Here is a 25,431-nt window from a genome sequence, read left to right as displayed (position 1 = left end):
TTGTACTTTACTGAAAAAAATATAATTTTTTTTACTTTTATAACTTTAATAAATCAAATAATATTAACATTTTGATTACTAAATATCAGTATATGTATATTCAACTGACAATGCACATTCATTTGTATTTTTTTCTGTAAAGGGCAAATTATGTTGAGAGGGGGGTTAGTTACCCTCCAATCGCTTTCGCCTATGAATAAGGGCACTAGCCCTCTCAATTTCCAATTGAATGAGCCCATTTTGAAGTTTTTACGACAACTCTATTTATAAAAACTTTATATGCCCCCAGGGTATAACTTAAAACCCTTACCCAGAGGACTCTGGAGGGTTTGCTATCCCTAAATACATAAGTTCCAGAACTTTCAACTACGTTTAACAAAATGGCTATCTATAAACTTTGATTGAATATTTTTGGGGAAATGGTGGGCGTGAGAGGGGGGTTAATTACTCTTCACTCCCTTTCGACTATTAAAAAGGGCAATTTTAATTTCCAATCAAATGAGCCCTTTTTGAAATTTCTATAAACCTGATATGCCCCCAGGGAATAACTTACAACCCTTGCACTGAGGATTCTGAGGGGGTTGTCATCCTAAAAGACCTAATTTCCAGAACTTTCATTTACGTTGAAAAAAATGGATATCTCAAAATTTTCACTGATGTGTTCGGGAAAATGGTGGGCGTGAGAGGGGGGGGGGTTAGTTGCCATCACATTTGACCAATAAAAAGACCACTAGCCCTTGATTTTCCAATGCAATGAGCCCTTTTCAAGCTTCTACGACAAAGATTTCAATAAAAACCTTATATGCCCCCAGGGCATACCTTATAACCCTTGCCCTGAAGACTGTGGGGGGAGTGTCCTGCTCAAAGGTATAATTTCCTGAACTTTCAACTGTTTTGAACAAAATGGCTATCTCAAAGTTTTGATTGGATGTGTTTGGGGTAATGGTGGGCGTGGAAGGGTTGTTAGTTGCCTTCCAATCACTTTCGACCATTAAAATGGGCACTAGCCGTTTAAATTTCCAATCGAATGAGCCCTTTTTGAAGTTTCTATGGCAACACTTTCTATAAAAACCTTATGTGACCCCAGGGCATAACTTACAACCCTTTCTCTGAGGGCTGTGGGGGGGGGGATTGTCATCCTCAAAGATCTAATTTTCAGAACTTTCAACTATGTTGAACAAAATGGCTATTTTAGAATTTTGATTGGAGGTGTTTGGGGAAAAGGTGGGCGTGAGAGGGGTGTTAGTTGCCCTCCAATCACTTTCGACTATTAAAAAAGGCACTAGCCCTTTCAACTTTCAATCGAATTAGCCTTTTTTGAAGTTTCTACGACCACGCCTTCTATAAAGACCTTATGTGCCCCCAGGGCATAATTTACAGCCCTTGCCCTGAGGGCTGTGGGGGAGTGTCCTCCTCTAAACATAATTTCTATCTGAAAATCAACTACGCCGTCAAAATGGCTATCTCAAAATATTGATTGGATATTTTTGGGGAAATGGTGGGCGTGGAAGGGGTGTTAGTTGCCTTCCAATCACTTTCGACTATTAAAAAGGGCACTAGCCCTTTGAAGTTTCAATCGAATTAGCCTTTTTTGAAGTTACTACGACCACGCCTTCTATAAAGACCTTATATGCCCCCAGGGCATAACTTAAAGCCCTTGCCCTGAGGGCTGTGGGGGAGTGTCCTCCTCTAAACATAATTTCTATCTGAAAATCAACTACGCCGTCAAAATGGCTATCTCAAAATATTGATTGGATATTTTTGGGGAAATGGTGGGCGTGGAAGGGGTGTTAGTTGCCTTCCAATCACTTTCGACTATTAAAAACGACACAAGCCACTCCAATTTCTAATTGAATGAGCCCTTTTCGCAGTTTCTACGACAACTTATTCGTTACGAAGTGGCCTGCTCTAAAGGAAAAATAATAAATAATACATTGCGCCAACATCGTTCTTATATACCCCCGGGGTATAACTTAAAACCTTTGCGCTAAGGATTGTGGGTGAGTGTCCTCCTCAAAAACATATTTTCTATCTGAAAATCAACTACGCTGAACAAAATGGCTATCTCAACATTTTGATGGGATGTGTTTGTGGAAATGGTGGGCGTGGAAGGTATTAGCTGCCTTCCAATCACTTTTGAGTATTAAAAAGGGCACTATCCACTCCAATTTCCAATCGAATGAGCCCTTTTCGAAGTTTCTACGATAACTCCTTCGATACGAAGTGCCCTGGTTTGGAAAAAAAAATAATACATTGTGCCAACATCGTTCTTTACTTAGGCAGCGCGATTGCGCTGCCTATGATCAGAGGCACCGCTATAGCGTTGTCTATAGTAAAGGCCATTCGGCTCCAATGTTTTATTATTATTTATTTATTATTTTTTTCCCAGAGGCAATTTATATGGAAGGAGTCGTCGTATAAACTTCAAAGGGGGTTCATTCGATTGGAAATCGAAAGTTCTAGTGCTCTTTTTAAGAGCCAAAATAGATCGGAGGGCAATTAGCCCCTCCCACGCTTGTTCCCTCAAATGCATCCGATAACAATATTGAGATAGCCATTTTGTTAAAAATAGTTCAATGATCAATTAAAAAAAACGACACAAAGGGTCCGGGGGCAGGCGTTGTAAATTATTCCCTGCGGACTTATAAGGTTCTTATGGTAGGAATGCTCGCATAAACTTCAGAGAGGGCTCATTTGATTGGAAATTGAAAGTTCTAGTTCAATTTTTAAGAGCCAAAAGATATCGGAGGGTAACCGCCCCCCACGCCCTTTTTTCGCAAATGAATCCGATAAAAATTTTGAGATAGCCATTTTGTTAAAAATAGTTGAAAGATCATATAGCAAAAACTCCGGTGTCAACACAACCCCCGAGGGCTCTGGGGCAGGCGTTGTAAGTTATGCCCTGGGGGCATATGTAGTTCTAATAGAAGGGATGCTCGTATAAATTTCAAAGAGGGCTCATTTGATTGGAAATTGAAAGTTCTAATTCACTTTTAAGAGTCAAAAGAGATTGGAGGGCAACTAGCCCCCGCCCCCCTCCACACCCTTTTTTCATCAAACCCATCCGATAAGAATTTTGAGATTAGCCGTTTTTTAAAAAATATTTCAAAGACCATATAACAAAAAATCCGGGGTAGACACACCCCCTCCCCCAGGGCCCAAGGGCAGGCGTTGTAAGTTATGCCCTGGGGGAATATATAGCTCTTATTGAAGGGATGTTCGTAAAAACATGAGAGAGGGCTCATTTGATTGGACATTGAAAGTTCTAGTTAAGTTTTTGAGAGTCACAATAGATTGGAGGGCAACTAGCGCCCCTCACCCCTCGCCCCTTTTTTTTCCCAAATGCATCCGATAAAAATTTTGAGCTAGCCATTCTGTTAAAAATTTTCCAAAAGTCAGATAACAAAAAATCAGGGGTCGACACAGCCCCCCAGGGCCCTAGAGCAGGCGTTCTAAGTTATACCCTGGGCATATATGGTTCTTATGAAAAGGTTGCTCGTATAAACTTCAGAGAGGGTCATTTGATTGGAAACTGAAAGTTCGGGCTCACTTGTTAAAAGTCAAAAGAGATCCGAGGGCAACTAGCCCCCCCCCACGCCTTCGTTTTCCAAACCCATCTGATGAAAATTTTGTGATAGACATTTTGTTAAAAATAGTTCAAAGGTTAGATAAGAAAAACATTGGTGCCAGTACAATCTCCCAATGCCAGGGGGAAGGCGTTGTAACTTAGGTCCTAAGGGCATGTATAGTTCTTATGAAAGAAATGCTCGTGTAAACTTCATAGAGGGCTCAATTGATTGGAGATTGAAAGTTCTAGTTCACTTTTTAAAAGTCAAGAGATTGAAGGGCAACTAGCTCCCCCCCCCCACACTCTTTTTTCCCCAAACCCATCCGCTACAAACTTTGAGATAGCCATTTTTTATAAATTGTTCAAATACTAGATAAAAAAACTCTGGTGTCAACAAAACCCCCACGCCTCAGAGGAGGTAGGCGTTGTAAGTTGTGTCCTGGGGGCGTATATGATTTTTATGAAAGGGATGCTCGTATAAACTTCAGAGAGGGTTCATTTGATTGAAAATTGAAAGTTCTAAAGATATCCAAGGGCAACTAGCCCCCCCACACACACACCCTTTTTTGCCCAAATCCATCCGATAAAATTTTTTAGACAGCCATTTTTTTAAAAATAGTTCAAAGATCAGATAAGAAAAACTCCTTTGTCGACGCAAACCCCCGGGGCCCGGGGGCAGGCCCTGTAAGTAATGCCCTGGGGGATATATGGTTCTTATGGAAGGGATGCTCGTATAAACTCGGAGAGGGCTCATTTGAATGGAAATTGAAAGTTCTTGTTCACTTTTTAAAAGTAAAAGAGATCGGAGGGCAACTAGGCCCCCCTCGATACCCTATTTTTCTCAAACCCATCCGATAAAAATTTTGAGATAACCATTTTTTTTACAATAGTTCAAAGGTCAGATAACAAAAACTCCGGTGTCAACACAACTCCCCAGGGCCTGGGGGGCAGGCGTTGTAAGCTATGTTCTTGGGCCGTATATGATTTAATTAAAGGGATGCTCGTATAAACTTCAGAGAGGCATAATTCGATTTGAAATTAAAAGTTCTAGTTCACTTTCTCAGAGCCAAAAGAGATCGGAGGGCATCTGATAAAAATTTTGAGGCGGCCACTTTGTTAAAAATAGTTTCAAACATCAGATATTAAAACTCCGGTGTCGACACAACCCCCCTTGGCTCAGGGACATGCGTTGTAAGTTATGCCCTGGGTGCATATATGGTTTTTATAGAAGGGATGCTCGTATAAACTTCAGAGAGGGCTCATTTGGTTGAAAATTGAAAGTTCTAGTTCACTTTTAAAGAGTCAGAAGAGATCGAAGCGCAATTAGCCCCCCGCCCCTCCACGCCCTTTTTTCCCAAACCCATCCGATAAAGATTTTCAGATAACCATTTTGTTAAAAATAGTTCAAACATCAGATAATAAAAACTTCGAGGTGGACACTCATTTTTTTACTTTGATACTGTTACTTTGATACTAGTTTTGATACTTTGATGAACATTTGATTTCGAGAAAAAACTTGATTTGAAACATTTGATTTTGAAAAAAGGTATTTTTAAAAACTTGAGACTTTTTGCAATATAAAACGAACAAAAATTAATTTAAAATATTCTGCTATTGAGGCATAAATGAAACCTACAATGAACAGAAATTAAATAAAGAATCAATGCAAAAAAATATACAATAGATACTAATGTAAATGAATAAATAAATCTTAAAACGAGTAAAACTTAAATTGAATATTTGCAAATCAAGCTCCAAACAAACAAAATCACTACAAACAAGAGTTTTGGTATCGCCTCCTTCTCTCACTGTAAAAGTCTAAATCCTACTGCGTCATGGCACTTTACTGAAAATTAAATAAAAAAACAAGTTTTTTAAACTGAAAGTAAGGAGCGACATTAAAACTTAAAACGAACAAAAATTATTCCGTATATGAAAGGGGCTGTCCCCTCCTCAACACCTCGCTCTTTCCGCTAAAGTTTTTTATTGTTTAAAAAAATAAAGTTGTGAGACAGAGTCAAACCTTAGCGTAAAGAGCGAGGCGTTGAGGAGGGGACAGCCCCTTCCATATACGGAATAATTTCTGTTCATTTTAAGTTTTAATGTCGCTCCTTACTTTCAGTTTAAAAAACTTGTTTTTTTTTATTTAATTTCTGATCGTTTTTTAGTTAATGCAGCTTTTATTTTTGCTCACCGTCATTGAATAAGTAAACAAAATTTGTAAACAAAAATTTTACTTTTCTTTCGCTAAATAGATGTCTCTAAATTTGGTTATGACGTAATTTACAAATTAACTTACGTAACTAACTTCTATATTCGTATATTTTTCTTCTGGCAAAAAATACAAAGTTGCAGATTTTTGCTGATATGAGCTTGAAACCTATGTAATAGGGTTTTCTGATATGCTGAATCTGACGGTGTGATTTTCATTAAAATTCTTTCACTTGTAGGGGATGTTTCCCCCTCTCTAAAAAATCAGGTAAGTTTTCTCAGGTTCGTAGCCTTTGATGAGTAATACTAAACTTAATAAAATTTATATATTTAGAATCAGCATTATAAACCGATTCTTTTGATACATTTATTGTCATCAAAATTCCATTTTTAAAAGTTTCGATTACTTTTGAGCCGTATCGCTTGTTTTTTTATTGTATTTTTTATTACGTATATGTTATTACGTATATGAGGGGGTTCTCCCCTAAGTCAATACAACACTCTTTACGTTAAAAGTAAAAAAAAAAATTAATTAAAAAACGCCTGAATCAAAAAGGCCTTTTAATTATAATAAATATCTCTTTTGAAAGGACTAAAAAAAAATTTAGCTTAAAGAGTGGATTATCAACCTGGGGGAGACCCCCCTCATAAATAATATAATTTCTGTTCGTTTTAAGTTCTAATGTTGCTTCTTATTTTCAGTTGAAAAAAACTTGTTTTTTTTTAATTTAATTTCTGATCGTTTTTTAAAGAATGCTTCGAAATCCAGCACTCCCTTCATATAAATATCCCTTGTCTCAAAGAAATAAACTTCATTTCAAGAGTTTTCTGTGTAAACCCTTCCTACAGCTCCCCCTTCCAGAAAAAATTCTTCTTGAAAATGTATGTATGTTTCCCAATAATCCATAAATAATGCTGGTCAGACTAGTACCCCCGTCCTTGCCATTTCCCTTCCCCAATGAAATTACTTGTTGCATATTTTTTTTTGCTAAGGTTTTTTTTTTTATATTTCTGTTCGTTTTGGGTTTCATTTATTCTTTAATGGTAATTTCTGGTCGTTTTGAGTTTGAATTTTTACAGGTATTTGTATCTGCTGATCATAAGTTTAAAATGGCCTTTACTTTTCTTTGAAAAACTTCTTTTTCGGAAAGTTTGTTGTTTAATTATTCTAAAGAAAAAGAGAAAAAGTAACTATGAAGCTCTTCTAGTCCCAGAAATGCTTTTCTATCCAAACTGAGTTTAGAATTCGAAAAGAAACTTCGAAAAGATGAGTCTGTGAGAAAATTTTAAAACACCATTTATATTTGAACAGTTTTACATAAAAAATTTGCTTTTAAGAAAATTAAAATGGCTCTGGAAAACGATTTTCGTTCTTTGGATTTCAGACTTGGCGGAGTTGTGCAAAGTTCTTTGTATTGACCATCATTGTGTATAGATAAAGGAATTAGGGGAAAAGGAACCTTAAAGGTGGAACAGTGAGAAACCATTTCCCAAACACTTAACTACAAATATTTATTTTTTGCCCGTCAATTTAAATCCACGACAGTGACTATGAAGAGATATCTTCAGTTCCTTAACGTTTTGACCAAGATGAGATAAATGACTTCGTAAGAGATTTCAACCTGTTGAAAGAAGTCTTTGAGCTACTGACTTAATTTTTTCTCCGGCTGTAAATAAGGTCAAACCAGGCTTTGCATATATAGGAACACAAAAATACCTCTGCTGAGTATTAAAAATTAAAACAGGAATATTTGATGGCCTACAAATGAGAACTGATTAAAGACACTGGCCTCGTAAATTTGATGAATAAGATTGAGTAAAACGATGAGCTTCATTTGCTTCGGTTATTCAATATTTCTTGACAAATGCAAAAGTAAAAACTGTGTTGGACTTCCTAACGATATGCGTCACAGTTTCAGATCCATTATGTGTAATTAGAACATTACGATGAACCACTGATATAGCAGCTTAAACTGTTTTCCTCATAATTTAAGAGCAACTCATAAGGCACATACTGCTGGCTGTAAATTTTTAAGAAATAAAAAGTAAGAATTTTCCAAAGGGACCCAAAAGATTACAAAATTGAATTGTGGCTTTGACCGTAATGTCTACATTGACCGTAAAATCAAGGCACTAGACAAAAACCAACGACACAGCTATAATTCAGGACATAAATTCATATGAAATCATATAGAAAAGCCTTGGAATCTTTAAAGGCCTGTTGGTCTGTGAATCTTCCTAAGAAAATTGTACTCTATCTAAATTTTTATTAGAATGGAGGGGGGCCTGATATACCAAAAACAAATTAAGAGGTCATTATGTTCACGGTTCTCAAGGTTCGAACAATATAGGGATGCCCCAATGCATACTGGTAGGGGGATAGGGACGCAATGCCCCTCCCCCCATCCGAGGAAAAAGCTGCTGCAGATGCTATCATAGAGCTTTATCCGCTATGTCTCAGCAACGACTTGGGGTGTCAATTTGAAAGTTTAAAGCAATATTGAGGGGGAATGGACGTAGAACTATGACAAAAAGGGGAGCGTAGAACTGAATGAAAAGACAGAGTGTGCATTCAGGTTATCAAAATACCATGCATACAATAGCTATGGCATTGTGCCTTTCTCTTGGTCGTTGGCCACTTGTGGGCTATTTAGCCAAAACATTTTAACGGATACGGGTCTTTTTGAATCCTTAGGGCATTTCAAGAACCCTCCCTTATAAGACATTAATGCTGAGAGGTCTCAGAACCCTTCGACTTGACACAAAATTTTCTTCATAAATATTTGCCCGAAGAGTGAGTAGAAAGTAATAAAAGAGGACAAACAAGCTTCTCTATGAAAATAAAGAAAGAAAAAATTTCCATATGTTAGACTGATCATAAAAGAACAAATTTTAACAAAAGGAATGCTAGGTATATTTGTATTCAATTTTACCTAAAGAGCCAATGTACTGCGTACTAACCTTTTCCTAGTAAAAAAAAGTAAAATAATACGTTTGTTTTCTGAAAACTTATACAAAAATTGAGGAAACTTAGACTATTTTCGTCAGACTTTGACCAGCAATCAAAGCAATCAGGTAGCCTGATCCTTCTGTTTTGTTCATCGTAATATTTTTGTAATGCTCACTTAAAGAACATAATACAAATGTAGGTGTTACGTAATACTTTGAATTCTTATACTATGACTTGATTTTTACTTTCATATAGGATGTCAGGGCAACGAGCCCCCAGTTTACGCATAGACCTTGCTTCTGACACAGATTTGCAAAGTGACAGATCTGACAGCTCGAGTTTAAGGTTCACTAATCAAGGACCACAATCAAGACCAGTTTCATGGACGGGAGGAAGATATGACTCTGGTTCCCGCATTGGCTATTTTCCACCAATTGGCATATCAGCAACTTGTGTAAGTGAGGAGGTAATGAAGAGAGTGGCGTTAGATTCCAACTCAGACTCGGACAGCTCGGACCGTCGAAGTCGAAAGGAAAAATCAAAGACGTCATTTAGGAGAGCCAAAGAAAGTCGGAAATCTATTCCTTATCTTGACGACAAACACAATCGTTCTCAATCGGTATGTTTATTTTTTTTTTGTGAGACAGGATGGATTATCCATCCTGTCTATAAACACCGTTTATAGACAGGATGGATAACTTAAGAATATTTGTAAAAATTTCTAAAATTCCCAAATATATTATAAAAATAATGAATATTACCCAAGTCAGGAATACGGTAGCTTATCATAAAATATCCGAGAAAACTTTCTCGAAAGTTTTTTTTTTTTTTTTTTTTTTTTTTTCTTAGGGACACCACTTCCTAAAACCAAAGTTTTGGCCAAACCATAAAACCATAGCAGGGAACTCTTTTGTTGTTCTCAAGATAATTCTTTTCTGAAGTAATTTCTGAAAATTTGGAGAGGACTCTCTCAGCCCCCCTGGAAAAGTGTCTATGTTGAAAAAAAATTAAATAAATGTCAGTTTTAGGCTTCTTAATGACTTCGGATCAGCTTTTTTCAGAGGATTAACTTGAATTTTGTAGACAATGTACACATTTTGAGAATTTCATTCTTATTGTGATTTCTAATACATAAAGTTTATTAAGCTTAAAGTTATCTCGAAAAGCAACTAACATAATAATATATAGATATTTTTAAAAAATGAGAAAAAGACAATCAAAAAGTACATCTTATTTAGACAAAATTTAGGAAATTTGCAAACAAAATAAATTTTATTTCTGCAAAACTACTGCAAGCTGCAGTTCTTAAAAATCAATACATTTCTATTAGCTTCGGAACAAAGTTCTGCCTTGTCTAAAAAACAGTTACCTTAAGGATGTCTATTGTCAAACGAATTTGATACGCCATGACATCATTGGAAACTATTTCTAAGTGCACGAAGCAATTTGGTATATAGTAGAAATCAAGTTATCTTCCATCCTTCCATAATATTACTCTATCAAAATGCAAGAAGCATAAAACTAAAGATTTCAGAAAAAGAACCTAAAAAAAGTGATTTTTTAATATCTAAGCAAAGTTAGCTCTAGGATGTCAAGGAAATCGACGCGCGATGGCAACTTCAAAAGTTATTTCTTAGTGTATGGTTCATTTTCAGATATAGAAAAGTGCAAGACTTCTTGCTTACTTTTCAGGGCATTAAAAGTCAAAATAAATATCAAAATGGAAAACTTCAGAAAAAATAAGAAAACCCAGACTTTTGGTTAGAAATCGGAATTTACAGTGTTATTTTTCAAAAATTTATTAGAGATACGGAAATTTTGCTTAGTTTTTTGACGAGATTATGTGAAGTTCTATCAGCATTCTTATGTTTAATGATTTTAACTTCGATGGGGATATTTCACCAAGATAAAGTGTAGAGAATTTGCGAAACCAAAAGATCATAATATAAATACTCACCGAAGGAATTTTAGGTATTTGGGCATTATATGGGCATTTCTAAAAAGTCAAGTTTGGTTAATGCTAATAAGAAAAAAATAAAATAGGATGAATATTTAATAGCTTAAAAACAAATTTGGGATATATATTTTCACATTAGGAGGGGGGGAGGGGGGGTAGAAGCATTGCATATATTAAATACGTAGCCAAACCTAACCTAGGTACCTTTCCCCCCTAAACCCATAAAAACAACAGTTTAAATATCGTATACGCAATGAAAACCACGCTATGCATTCCATTACTTTATAGCGGTGTCTTGAATTAACCCGTCAAAAACGGGGTTTTCGTGACTGATTTCCTTCTAACGGCCCATTTAATGCCCAAGTACCGAATTTTATTTTGAGAAAATCTATTTGAGCTCCAGTTCTTAGATGCACAAGAATTTTCAATCCATTTTGGAAAAAAAGTTCTACCTTGTCTTGAAAAAGGTTGTAAATTATTCTTACTAAATGCTGTGGAAATTATTTCTAGGTGAACGAAGCAATTTCGTATATAAGAAAGTTCATTGCATCTTGCGATGAACTTTCATAGCATTACTGGATACTTGATGACTTTTAATATTACTTGATTAAAATACAAGAGGTTACAAATAAGAAATTTCCGAAAAAAGCTTAAAAACATAGGAGAACATTATATTTTCCCATAGGAGGGGGGGGGTAGAAGCATTGCATATATTAAATACGTAGCCTAACCTAACCTAGGTACCTTTCCCCCCCTAAACCCATAAAAACAACAGTTTAAATATCGTTTACGCAATGAAAACCACGCTATGCATTCCATTACTTTATAGCGGTGTCTTGAATTAACCCGTCAAAAACGGGTTTTTCGTGACTGGTTTCCTTGTAACGGCCCATATAATGCCCAAGTACCGAATTTTATTTTGAGAAAATCTATTTGAGCTCCAGTTCTTAGATGCACAAGAATTTTCAATCCATTTTGGAAAAAAAGTTCTACCTTGTCTTGAAAAAGATTGTAAATTATTCTTACTAAATGCTGTGGAAATTATTTCTAGGTGAACGAAGCAATTTCGTATATAAGAAAGTTCATTGCATCTTGCGATGAACTTTCATAGCATTACTGGATACTTGATGACTTTTAGCATTACTTGATTAATATACAAGAGGTATCAAATAAGAAATTTCCGAAAAAAGCTTAAAAACGGAATTTTGGCGTTCGAGATTGACTTTCTAAAAACTATTTCCAACAAACGAACAAGAGGCATGGGAGCTGGCTCTACGATTTCCGGAAAGATAAATTAATGATCTCCAGGAGTACGATATATAATTGCTCTGAAAAACTTAATTTCCCAAGTAGGGAAATTTTGTTTTCACACCATGTAGGCCGACAGTATAAGGAAAATAATTGCTATTATTTTTTTTGTGGAAGATGCCATTTTACGAATCTTATAACAGGAAAAATTTCAAGTTACAGACTGTTGATCACAAAAAAAAAAACTAAAACAAACAGCTGTGTTTATTGACTCGTGTTTTATTGAAAGCTTATTAGAAAATAGAAAATTTGGTATATTTCCTAGCGCAAGCATTCTATTTACCTATTGCCTTTTTGAAAAGCTTGAACTGTAAAGATCTTTTCTAATTTATCCTTGCATACAACACAATTATACAGCGTACAGCGTAAACAACGTGCGAAATAGCCATATTTTGTCTTGAACCGTTATGTACAATTATGTATTAGAAAACTTATAATGTTTTCATTAAAGTGCAAATTGAAGTTTTGTGTAAAGTTATGCTTTAGTTAAGAGTTAATGTTGTTGCTATTTTTTTCATTTAGTCTTTTGCAATAAATAAGTCTATATTACATCTAATAGTATCATGCTTAAGGCATAAGCACATGTTTTCTGAAGTTTTTTTGTGTCTTTCTTATCATTTGCTTATTGCCTTCCTATCGCGCCTGCGTCGACTTGTCCGCTTGAACCTCGTATTTTTTTAAAGTCATCAGAGAAAAATCTTACAGAAAAACTTGCTATTTCAAATTAAAATAGAAAACAGTACGAAAACCTGAAACTAGCATCACGATTTTGTATATTAAGAGTGTTGCCATCATCCTAATGTGTTATAGTAAATTACTGAAATCATTTTTGATAACAACAAGTATTGCTAGCGGGTAATTGCAAATGTTTCATGTACCGATTGCCTTTTAAAACATTTGAGCTCATGATTTCATCGTGTAAAGCATAAGCCCATGAACAACCACCACCATTCTTGAGGCATTGTAAAACACACTTTTCATCCCTTCCTCATTGCTCCTGTGGAAGAGGCATTCGTTCTATAAGTCACGGGGAAAAGACCAGAATGGTACCGTAAAGAACAGGGAGGGGCCGATGTACAAACAATTTCTTTTGATTTTATTTTAAATGTTGCTCTTCACTTTTTTTTAAAACAGTGTATATTCACTGAATTTCTCTTCTTTTTAAAGTCTTTTATGAGTTATTCTAAGCCCTAAACCCCAATATTTACATTAAATTTAACTTTTGTAGAAAAATACTTCGAGAAAACGGTTTAGGTCAACTGACCTTGAGTGTGCATTGTCAGTTTAATATACATATACTGATATTTAGTAATCAAAATGTTAATATTATTTGATTTATTAAAGTTATAAAAGTAAAAACATTTGTATTTTCTTTCAGTAAAGTGCAAATTATGTTCTGGCCTTGAGAAGGCATATGATTTTGAGCCCAACTTATGTTAATTTCTGGTCCTTTTGAGTTTGACTCGGTTATTTATTGTAATTTCTGTTCGTTTTGGGTTTCATTTATATATCGATGCTGATTTGTGGTAGTCTCACGCTTGGTAGATTATTTGATTTTATCTTTGCTCATTTTTGTTTAATGGAGTTCTTTACTTTTCTTTGAAAAACTTGTATTGTGGAAAAAGTTTTTTTAATTAATTTCTGTTCGTTTTGTATTGACATAGTCTTTTCAGGGAAAATATAAAATAATACTTTAAATCTTTTCGTTTTTTAAAGACTTTATAGTTTGGCCTGCTATTTGTATGCTGGAGAAAAATTTTCAGCAATTTTTAACAACATAGATCCTTCTAAAAATCTGGACATAAATAGTACTATTTAATTTAGTTTCATACCTCCTCTAGTTAACCTGAAATGGAAAACTTGATACCATTCGCAAAAAAATCTGTTTACTTCCTTTGATAGCTTGGATAAACTTACGCTATTTGATTTGGTTAAATTGTAAGAGCAGAAGTAGCCCCGAAAGCTTGAACATAATAACCTCAGTCATTCTTGGGATACTGCCGAGATGCCTTATTGGGAAATAGCATTATCACAGTGCATTTTGATTTAATCTTAAGGCAACATTTAGTTTTTAAACATGATGGACAAATGGGAGGGTGGGCGTGGGAGGGTGGGAGTGGAAGGGGGTTTTAGTTGCCCTCCAATCCCTTTCGACTAATAAAAGGGCTTCAGCCCTTTCTATATTCAATCCAATGAGTCCTTTTCGAAGTTCCCTCGACAACTCCTTCGATATGAAGTGCCCTGGTCTAAACAAAAAAAAAAATAATACATTATACCCACATCGATCTTTACTATAAAAATGTCAAGCCTTCCAATCACTTTCGACTATTAAAAAAGGATGCTAGGCCGTTCGATTTCCAATCGAATGAGCCCTTTTGGAAACGACAACGCTTTCTATAAACACCTTATATGCCCCCGGTGCATAAATTACAACCCTTACCCTAAGGTCTGTTAGGGTGGTTGTCATCCTCTAAGACCGAATTTCTAGAACTTTCAACTACGTTAAACAAAATGGCTAGCTCAAAATTTTTATTGGATGTGTTTGAGGGAATGGTGGGCGTGAGAGGGGCTGTAGTGTCTCTCCAAGCACTTTCAACTATTATAAATGGCCCAAGCCCTTTCAATTTCCAATCAAATGAGCCCCTTTGAAGTTTTCTACGACAAAACTTTCAATGAAAATCTTTTATACCCACAAGCCATAACTTAAAACCCTTGCACTGAGTGCTGGGGGGTGGGGGTGACATTTTCAAAGACCTAATTTCCAGAACTTTCTACTACGTTGAACAAAATGGGTATCTGGAAATTTTGATTGGATCTTTTTGGGGAAATGGTGGACATACGAGGGGGGTTAATTACTCTCCACTCACTTTTGACTATTAAAAAGGGCAATTTCAATTTCCAATCAAATGAGCCCTTTTTGAAATTTCTATAACAACTTTCTATATAAACTTTATATGCACCTAGGGCATAACTTACAACCCTTGCACTGAGGGCTCTGAGTGGGTTATCATCCTAATTAATCAATCCTAGTAAATCTTTTATCATCCTAAAAGACATAATTTCAAGAACTTTCAACTACGTTGAACAAAATGGATACCTCAAAATTTTGATTAGATGTGTTTGGGAAAATGGTGGGCGTGAGAGGGATGTTATCGCTCTACAATCACTTTCAACTATTAAAAAAGGCACTAGTCCTTTCAATTTCCAATTGAATGAGCCCTTATGAAGTTTCTACGCTTTCAATAAAAACCTTATATGCCCCCATTGCATAACTTATAGCCCTTGCCCTGAAGGCTGTGGGGAGGGGTTGTCTTCCTTAAAGACCTAATTTCCAAAACTTTCAACTACGTTGAATAAAATGGCTATCTAAAATATTGATTGGATGTGTTTGGAGAAAAGAAAGGCATGAGAGGTGGGCTAGTCGCCCTGAAATAACTGTTAACCGTTAAGTAGGGCGCTAGCCCTTTGAATATCCAATTAAATGAGCCCTTTTTCAAGTTTCTACGACAAAGATTTCAATAAAAACTTTGTATGCCCCCATGGTATAACTTGTACCATTGCCCTGAAGATTGTGGGGGAGTCTCCTGCTCAAAGGTGTAATTTCCTGAACTTAGAACTGCGTGGAACAAAATGGCTATCTCAAAATCATTTTTGGATGGGTTTGCTGAAATAGCGGGCGTGGAAGGGGTTAGTTGCTTTCCAATCACTTTCGACTATTAAAAAGGGCACTAGCCATTTCAATTTTCAATCGAATGAGGCCTTTTTGAATTTTCTACGATAACGGTTTATATAAAAACCTTATATGCCCCCTGGGCATAATTTAAAGCCTTTTCCCCGAGAGCTTTGGGGGGGGGGGGGTTGTCATCCTCAAAGACCTAATTTCCAGAACTTAAAACTAAGTTGAATAAAATGTCTTTCTCAAAGTTTTGATTAGATTTGTTTGGGGAAAAGGTGGGCGTGAGAGGGGGGCAAGTTGCCCTCAAATCACTTTCGACTCTTAAAAAGGGCACTAGCCCTTTTAATTTCCAATCAAATGGGCCTGTTTTGAAGTTTATACGATGACACTTTCTATAAAAAACCTTATATGCCCCCAGGGCATAAATTACAACCCTTGCCCTAAGTGCTGTGGGGGACAGTCCTCAAAAACATAATTTCTATTTGGAAATCAACTACGCTGAACAAAATGGCTATCTCAAAATTTTGATTGGATGTGTTTCGGGAAATAGTGGGCGTGGAAGGGGTGTTAGTCGCCTTCCAATCACTTTCGACTATTAAAAACGGCGCAAGCCACTCCAATTTCCAATTGATGAGCCCTTTTCGAAGTTTCTACGACAACTTCTGCGGTACGAAGTGCCCTGCTCTAATGGAAAAAATTAATAAATAATACATTGTGCCAACATCGTTCTTACATGCCCCTAGGGCATAACTTAAAATCCTTGCCCTGAGGGTTGTGGGGGAGTGTCCTCCTCTTTACTTAGTTTCCGATTCTTGTCTCTTTCTCGAGTGTCCCCGTTCTTTACTTAGAACGGTGTGGGGCAACTAATCCCCCTCTTATGCCCACCTTTTGCCAAAACACATCCAATCAAAAAATTTAAAAAGCCATTCTATTCAACGTAGTTGACACTTTTGGAAATTAGATCCTTAAAAAGGACAACCCCTCCCCCCACAGCCCTCAAGGAAAGGGCTGCAATTTATGCCCTGGGGGTATATAAAGTTTTTATTGAAAGCTTTGTCGTAGAAACTTCAAAAAGGGCTCATTCAATTGGAAATTGAAAGGGCTAGTACCTTTTTTTAATAAAGTTATAGTTATGCCATGGGGGCATATAAGGTCTTTATTGAAATCTTTGTCATAGAAACTTGAAAAAGGCCTCATTCGATTGGAAATTCAAAGGGTTAGTGCCCTTTTTAATAGTCGAAAGTGATTTGAGGGCAACTAATCCCCCTCTCACGCCCACCTTTTCCCCAAACACATCCAATCAAAATTTTTAGATAGCCATTTTGTTCAACGTAGTTGAAAGTTTTGGAAATTAGGTCTTTAAGGATGACAACCCCTCCCCCTATACCCCTCAGATCAAGGGCCTTAAGTTATGCCCTGGGGGTATATAAAGTTTTTATTGAAAGCGTTGTTGTAGAAACTTCAAAAAGGGCTCATTCAATTGGAAATTGAAAGGGCTAGTGCCTTTTTTAATAGTTGAAAGTGAATGGATAGCGACTAACGCCCCTCTCAGGCCCACCATTTCCCCAAACACATCCAATCAAAATTTTGAGATATCCATTTTGTTCAACTTAGTTGAAAGTTCTGGGAATTAGGACTTTTAGGATGATAACCCCCTCAGAGCTCTCCGTGCAAGGGTTGTAAGTTATGCCCTGGGGGCATATAAGGTTTATATAGAAAGTTTTTGTATAAATCATAGGCAGCGCGACCGTGCTGCCTAAGTAAAGAACGGGTAAGTTATGCCCCAGGGCATAACTTACAACCCTTGCACTGAGAGCTCTGAGGGTGTTATCATCCTAAAAGACATAATTTCCAGAACGTGCCCTTTCCAACTGAATGAGCCCAACTGAATGAGCCCTTTTTGAAGTTTCTACGACAACGCTTTCAATAAAAACTTTGTATGCCCCCAGGGCATAACTTACAACCCTTGCCCTTGGGGGTTTGTCATCCATAAAGACCCGATTTCCCAAACTTTCAATACGTTGAATAAAATGGCTATCAAAATTTTTGATTGGATGTGTTTGGGGAAAGGTGGGCGTGAGAGGGGGATTAGTTGCCCTCAAATCACTCGACTATTAAAAAGGGTACTAGCCCTTTGAATTTCAAATCGAATGAGCCCTTTTTCAAGTTTCTACGACAAAGACTTCAATAAAAACCTTATACGCCCCCAGAGCATAACTTATAACCGTTGCCCTGAGGTTTTTGGGGGAGTGTCCTCCTCCAAAAATATATTTTCTATCTGGAAATCAACTACGCTGAACAAAATGGCTGTCTCAAATTTTTATTGGATGTGTTTAGGCGAATGATGGGCTTGGGGGGGGGGGGGCTAGTTGCCGACCAATCGCTTTCGGCTATTAAAAAGGGCACTAGCCCTTCCAATCGAATGAGTTTTTTTGAAGTTTCTACGACAATGCCTTCTTTAAGAACCTTATATGCCCCCAGGGCATAACTTAAACCCTTGCCCTGACGGCTGTGGGGGATTGTCCTCCTTAAAAACATATTTTTGATGTGGAAATCAACTACGCTGAACAAAATGGCTATCTCAAAATTTTGATTGGATATGTTTGGGGGAATGATGGGCGCGGGGGGGCGAGTTGCCCTCCAATCACTTTCGACTATTAAAAAGGGCACTAGCCCTTTGAGTTTCCAATCGAATGAGCTTTTTTGAAGTTTCTACGACAATGCCTTCTTTAAGAACCTTATATGCCCCCAGGGCATAACTTAAACCCTTGCCCTGACGGCTGTGGGGGATTGTCCTCCTTAAAAACATATTTTTGATCTGGAAATCAACTACGCTGAACAAAATGGCTATCTCCAAATTTTGATTGGATATGTTTGGGGGAATGGAGGGCTTGGAGGGGGGTTGGTTGCCCTCCAATCCCTGTCGACCCTTAAAAAGAGCCCCAGCTCTTTAAATTCCCAATCAAACGAGCCTATCTTGAAGTTTCTAAGACAACACCTTCTATAAAAACCGTACTTATCCCCAAGGTATAACTTACTACCCTTGTCCTGAGGGTTGCGAGGGAGTGTCCTCCTCAGAATCATATTTTCTATCTGGATATCAGCTACGTTGAACAAAATGGCTATCTCAAAATTTTGATTTGATGTGTTTGGAGGGAATGATGGGCGGGGGGGGAGCTAGTTGCCCTCCAATCACTTTCGACTATTAAAAACGTCACTAGAACTCTCAATTTCCAATCGAATGAGCCCCTTTTGAAGTTTCTACGACGACCCCTTCCATATGAAGTGCCCTGCTCTAAAGGAAAAAAAAGAATAAATAGTAGCCTACATTGTGCCAACATCGTTCTAATATGCTCTCAGGGCATGACTTAAAACCCTTGCCCCGAGGTTGTGGGGGAGTGTCCTCCTCAAAAACACATTTTCTATCTGGAAATCAACTACGCTGAACAAAATGGCTATCTCAATTCAAAATTTTGATTGGGTGTGTTTGGAGGAATGATGGGCGAGGGGGAGGGGGCTAGTTGCCCTCCAATCACTTTCGACTATTAAAAAGGACACTAGTTACTCCGATTTCCAATCGAATGAGCCCTTTTCGAAGTTTCTACGACAACTCCTTCGATACGAAGTGCCCAGGTATGGAGGAACAAAAACACATTGTGCCCGCATCGTTCTTTACTTAGGCAGCGCTAGCGCGCTGCCTATCATCTTTAGTTTCAAACAGTTCGTGGTAACGAACTGTTAGTAAGGAGCGACCCGGCTTAATGGTAACCAAAACTCTAGAAAACGGAAAACCAATTGATACATCAAAAGAATCAAATTTTAATGCTGATTTCAAATATATAACTTTTATCAAGTTTAGGACTACCCATGAAATGTTACGCGCCTGAGCAAGTTTGGCTGATTTTCAAAAAAAGAGGTAAATACTCCTCATAAGTAATAGAACCTTAATGGAAAATCACAACATCGTATTCAGCATATCAGAGAACCCTACTGTAGAGGTTTCAACCTCCTATCTACATAAATGTGGAATTTTGCATTTTTTGCGAGAAGAAAGATCACGGATGCGTGTTTATTTGTTTTTTTTTTTTTTTTTTCCCCCAGGGGTGATCGTATCGACCCAGTGGCCCTAGAATATCGTGGGAGGACTCGTCGCATTGGAAATTAAAAGTTCTAGTTCCATTTTTAAGTGACCAAAAAAAAGGAGGGCAACTAGGCCCCCTCCCACGCTCATTTTTCCCCAAAGTCACCTGATCAAAATTTTGAGATAGCCATTTTGTTCAGCATGGTTGAAAATATGATAAATATGTCCTTTAGCATGACCTAATCCCCCGAAGTCCCCGGGGGGAGGGCTGAAAGTTACGAACTTTGCCCAATGTTAACATACAGTATTGGTTATTAGGAAGTATACAGAAGTTTTCAGGGGGGATTTATTCTGGTAGTAGGGGGGTGGGTGGGTTGGGGGTTATATGGGAGGATCTTTCCATGAAGGAATTTTTCATGGGGGAAGGGACCTTGCTATGAAGGGGATGTTGGATTTCCCAGCATTATTTAAAAAAAAGATCAGAAATTAAATATAAAAAAAAAACAAGTTTTCCAACTGAAAATAAGGAGTAACATCAAAACTTAAAACGAACAGAAAAATATTACGTGTATGACTGGGTTCACCCCCTAGTCAGTACCTCGCTCTTTAAGCCAAAGATTTTTTAGTACTTTCATAAGAGCTATTTATTCCAAATAACAGCCTTTGTGATTAAGGGGTAATTTTTAAAGAATTGGAAAAAAATTCGAGCTTTAGCTTAAAGAGCGAGGTATTGACTAGTAGGCGAGGCCCCCTAATATACGTATTAAAAACATATGAATATAGAAGTTCGTTAATAAAACGTTCGTCAATAAAATTAAACAAGTTTCTGAAAGCCATTTAACCAAATAAAAGTAAAATCAATGTGCAAATTTTGTTTTAATTATTCATGTACGGTGAGCCAAAATCAAAACCCGCAGCAATTCAAAAACGTTCAAAAAAAAAAAAACAAGTTTTTTTAACTGAAAGTAAGGAACGACGTTAAAACTTAAAACGAACAGAAATTATTCCGTATATGAAAGGGGCTGTCCCCTCCTCAACACCTCGCTCTTCACCCTTAAGTTTGACTTTCTCACAACTCTTATTTTTTTTAAACAATAAAGAAATTTAGCGTAAAGAGCGAGGATTTGAGGAGGGGACAGCCCCTTTCATATACGGAATAATTTCTGTTCGTTTTAAGTTTTAACGTCTTTCCTTACTTTCAGTTAAAAAAAACTTGTTTTTTTTTATTTAATCTGTTGAAAAGGGTCACCCTTACTTACAGTTTGTAACTACTAACTATTTGATTCAAGGCTCTTAAAAGTGAGGAAGGTTACCAGTCTCCTCTGAACTCCCGTTTATTAAGTTTAAATTTAATGTTGCTTCAAGGGTGGTAATGGTTTAGTATATATCTCAAGATGTGTCTCAGAACGGAAGGGACACACTAACATCAAAAAGGAAATTAAACACCATCATTATCACAGTTTTCAAAAAAACTGTGGAGCTTTTCAAACAAATCTTTATTAATACTGCGGATGTAGAAAAGGCCCTTCTCTGTGGGTGACCATATGGATATTATCTTTTATACAAAAAATAGAGTCCAGGAAGTCCTTCACTTAGCTCCTCCTTCTGGAGGCACTCGAATAATACTAGTACCAGTGCTACTAAGAACTGATTATAGCACCAAGCCGCTTAAGGTTAACACTACTGCGCATTGTCTTTCTTCAGGCCAATCTGTTTAAAACTTCCCTCATTACCCACTCCATGATGTTTAACATTTTCTTTAAAATCCTTTCTTATGGCCTCTTCCCACCCCATTGGGTTTCAACCTGCTATTTGTTTGGTCTCAGATGCATGGACAAAGAGCAAAGTTTTTAAAAAAGTATCATTCTTCTTCCGTAGGACGTAACCATCTCATCCTTTCTTTCACTTTTGTATTTTAGCCTTAGAAACTAAGATTGAATCATATTTCACATACGCCTTATTGTTTTATATATGGTCTGTTAAACGAGAACCTAAAACTATCCATAGACAATTTCTCTGGAAAACAATAGTTTATGTCGGGCAGTACTAGCATAAACATAGCTAAATAACAAGGAAGATGGGGTGCTTAGAATCGGATTTTAAGGATTCAATAAGAATACCAGTTTAGAATGTGTTGTGTAGTTGAATATGAACATATTAAAATGACTTACTGGTGCTTCGTGCAGAAAACGAGGTAAGGATTTGAACTCAAGACTCTACATTGGTTTCACCTATTCCTGTGTTAAATGAAAGATATGATTTTCAAGTAACATTGCGTTTTATGAAAAGAATCCTTTGCAGGAACAGGAAGTAAGAACTTATCATTTTGATTTGTGAATAACGGTTCATGAGGTAATTAGAAGCATGCTTCAGGAAGAAGGAAGGGGAAGGGAACACGATGAACCACATTCTTCACAAAAGGGGAACTTAATAAATCTTTTGTGATGACTTATTGAACCTGTGTACAAGAGAGGCTAATCCATAATGGGGATTTGGCATTGACTATTTTTCCCACAGTAATTTAATGCATATCCTACGAGCTGAGAAGACTTTTCTGGGGCTAAAAATTTTTGACTGCATATATCTACTCTAGCGAGTAAATAAAAAAATATAGCAAGTTTTTTTAATAGTGACCTTTAAAGTTTTTTTAATAGTGTTTTAGTGAAAGTATTTTTGAGTGCAAGAAATATATTTAATTGGCAATTGCAAAAGTTATATTTACCAATTGTCTCTCAAAACATTTGAATGGATACTATAATCGCTTGAAGTAAATGCGCAGCACTAATTCAATTTATCAAATACTACAATAAATACATAAATACACTTAAGCGCAAGAGGTCCCAAGAAGCATAGCTTGTAGAGGATTTCCTATCAATCACAAAATCCACACAAAACAAATCAGGGAAGGAAAAAAAAATACAACAATATCTCAAAAATATAAACACAATGCGAGAAAAATCAACCAAAAAGAAAAAAAAATAAATACAACTGTTGCACAATAACCTTTGACTTAATTTTATCCAAACTGAAAATGTCCTGTAATTTATTAAAATTCCAAACCATTAATAATAATATTAAACAACGGTGTTCGAATCTGATTCAATATAATAAGAAAAGAGAGAAGAAAAAAAAACTACATAAAGTAAAGCGGAAAAAATAGATAAAGCAAAATGAATAAACAAATAAAGAAAAAAACGAAATTACTTCAAGCCTTAGAAAATATTTTTCTGCAAAGGGAAGAAGAGTTTTTGATAAGAGAAAGTTCACTGGGAATAGAGTTCCAAAGAGCAATTGCTCTATAAATTGGTGACCTCTGAGCTGCTGACAATACCCTTTTAGGCAGCCGAAATTATTGAACAGAGCTCCGAAGCAAAGTCTGGCACTTACGTGCTGATGCTAGATCAAAGTAGGATAAGATGTTTGGAGGAAGCGAGAAATTGAAGGCTCCATGAGCTAGTTTTAGGTTCTGCTTCTTGATTACCATAACTAAGGCATCTAGACCTGTATCACTGTAAAGATCAGCTGTAGGATAGAGTCGGGAAAGGCGAAAAGTTGCCTTCCTCGCTCTGTTCTGTGCTGTTCCGAGTTGCCGAAGGGAAGAATAGTTAGTATTGCCCCATACAGTGCAGCAATAAGAAAGATAAGGAAGGACAAATGCATAGTAAAGAGAAAGCATTACATCGGGAGGAAGAAATTGATTGGCATATGCTACTCTTAGAGCTATTCAACAGCAACCCGTTCTGCTCACACCAATCACGCACATGGTTGAGCAGGAGCTGAGCCTTAGCAACAGCAGAGGGCAGATCATTAGCAACCAGAAAAAAACTACTATCGTTTGCCAACAAAACGGTGTGGGAATCAAGGTCGAGAGATGGAGGAAGGTCATTAATATAAATAAGAAACAGGAGTGGTCCCAAAACTGAGCCTTGAGGTACCCCTTTGGAAACCGAAGCTAGATCAGAATATTTCCCATCGTAACACACAAACTGAAGTCTATTAGACAGGTAAGATTTAAACCAATCAAAGGCAATTCCCCTAACTCCAAGTAGAGACAGTTTTCCCAGTAAGACAAAATGATCTACCACGTCGAAAGCTTTATGAAAATCAAGAAATAGTCCAAGAACACAACGACCCTTGTCTATGTTAACACGCGCGAATTCTGTAGCGTTAACTAGAGCAGACGCAGTAGAGAGTTAAGGTCGGAAGCCATACCGGTGATCAGACTGAACAGAGCCGCTTTCAATTGAAGCACCATTAGACAGGAAGGAAAAAAGCCTCTTATGCACAACTTTTTCAATTAATTTCGAGAAAATTGGGAGAATTGATATAGGTCTATAATTTGACACTAAGCTGGGGTCGCCCTTCTTAAAAAGAGGGAGTACTTTTGCAATTTTAAAAAAATCAGGGTATACACCTTTTGAAATAGAAAGATAAAAAATATGGGTAAGAGGTTCAACAACATAAGAAGAAACAGACTTAAGCACATGATTTGTTAGTCCAAGCGCATCAGCTGTGCTACTACTACTTAAAGAAGAGATAAAATTACAGATCTCTATGCTTGTACAAGGAGTTAGAAAAATACTTCTCTCAGCTGGTGAGGAATTACCTTAACAGTTGGTAGGGTGGTAAAGTAAGAGTTGAAGGCATTAGGTACAGCTGCTTTTTCAATAGTTGAACTATCTGCATTCTTGAAGGCAATAGGCTGTTTCTTTGTTTGTTTCCTACGAGATAAAGCTTCATAAACTACACTCCAAACTTTCTGTAAATTACCTTTGCATTCCTGAACTTTCATCAAAAAATAATTCTTCTTAGCTAGTCTAATTGTTGATGTTAATACATTGTTATAATGCTTATACTTTGATAAATCGTCAGGATCAAGGCTTTTGCAAGCCAGCTTAAAAAGCTCTGACTTCTGCATTGTTGATCTCACAAGACTAGGAGACATCCAAGGCGTTTTGGGCTTATATTTACTAGAAGATTTTACTAGTGGAATTTCTTTTCAATTAGTGCTTGCAGCCGACTCATTAATGAGGCTGAAGCCATTTTAACATCTTCAGAATTCATTACTGAACACCAATCACTAGCACTAAGACCAGACATAAGGTTATGAACATTGCTCTGACTATAAATTCTTGAATAAGACTCACCTCTGGTATCCTCTTGGCTCAGCATTTTTAATTTGGGAACAGAACAATAAATTGGAAAATGGTCAGAAAAATCAGAGAAAATAATACCAGAGGAAAATTTAATATCATTTTTAGAAGACAGAAAAATTTTGTCAATCAGAGTTGCAGAAGATCTGACTGGATCAACACGAGTAGGAAAGAAAATGCAAGGAAGAAGGCCAGAGGAAGAAATAGATTCAGAAAAACGGCCTGAATCATCACCACACCCATCTTTCAATAAATTGCAGTTAAAGTCTCCAACTATAAAAACATTTATTGGAGCAAGCTTATCAACTGACTAAAGTTCATCAATTAATTCAGAAAATTTCCCTATTGGGAAAGGTGGAGGCTTTTAAATTAACAGATAGTATCACAACTTACTGTATCACATGGCAGGTGAACAATCAAAGCATACACACTTCTATTATTTACGACTGGATAGAAAATTTTCTCAAGATCTGAATGTCTCACAACATTAAGATTACTTCTGGCAAAAAGGGATATACCACCAGAGC

General features: G+C 36.7%; 1 protein-coding gene across 1 annotated transcript in view; it reads left to right on the top strand.

Annotated features, from left to right (window-relative positions):
- LOC148946861 (uncharacterized) overlaps window positions 1–25,431 on the top strand; it is a 270,490-nt gene that overhangs the window by 23,548 nt on the left and 221,511 nt on the right. The window contains exon 2 of the mRNA XM_089096450.1: window positions 8,985–9,348. Coding sequence (XP_088952576.1) covers window positions 8,986–9,348 — 363 coding nt within the window. The 5' untranslated portion in view covers window position 8,985. The remainder of the gene's footprint in view (window positions 1–8,984; window positions 9,349–25,431) is intronic.

The sequence above is a fragment of the Artemia sp. Qi Xiang Cuo genome, chromosome 11 (assembly GCF_049724085.1).
Source record: "Artemia sp. Qi Xiang Cuo chromosome 11, ASM4972408v1, whole genome shotgun sequence".
Classification (NCBI taxonomy): domain Eukaryota; kingdom Metazoa; phylum Arthropoda; class Branchiopoda; order Anostraca; family Artemiidae; genus Artemia; species Artemia sp. Qi Xiang Cuo.
This window is presented reverse-complemented; position numbering and strand designations above follow the sequence as displayed.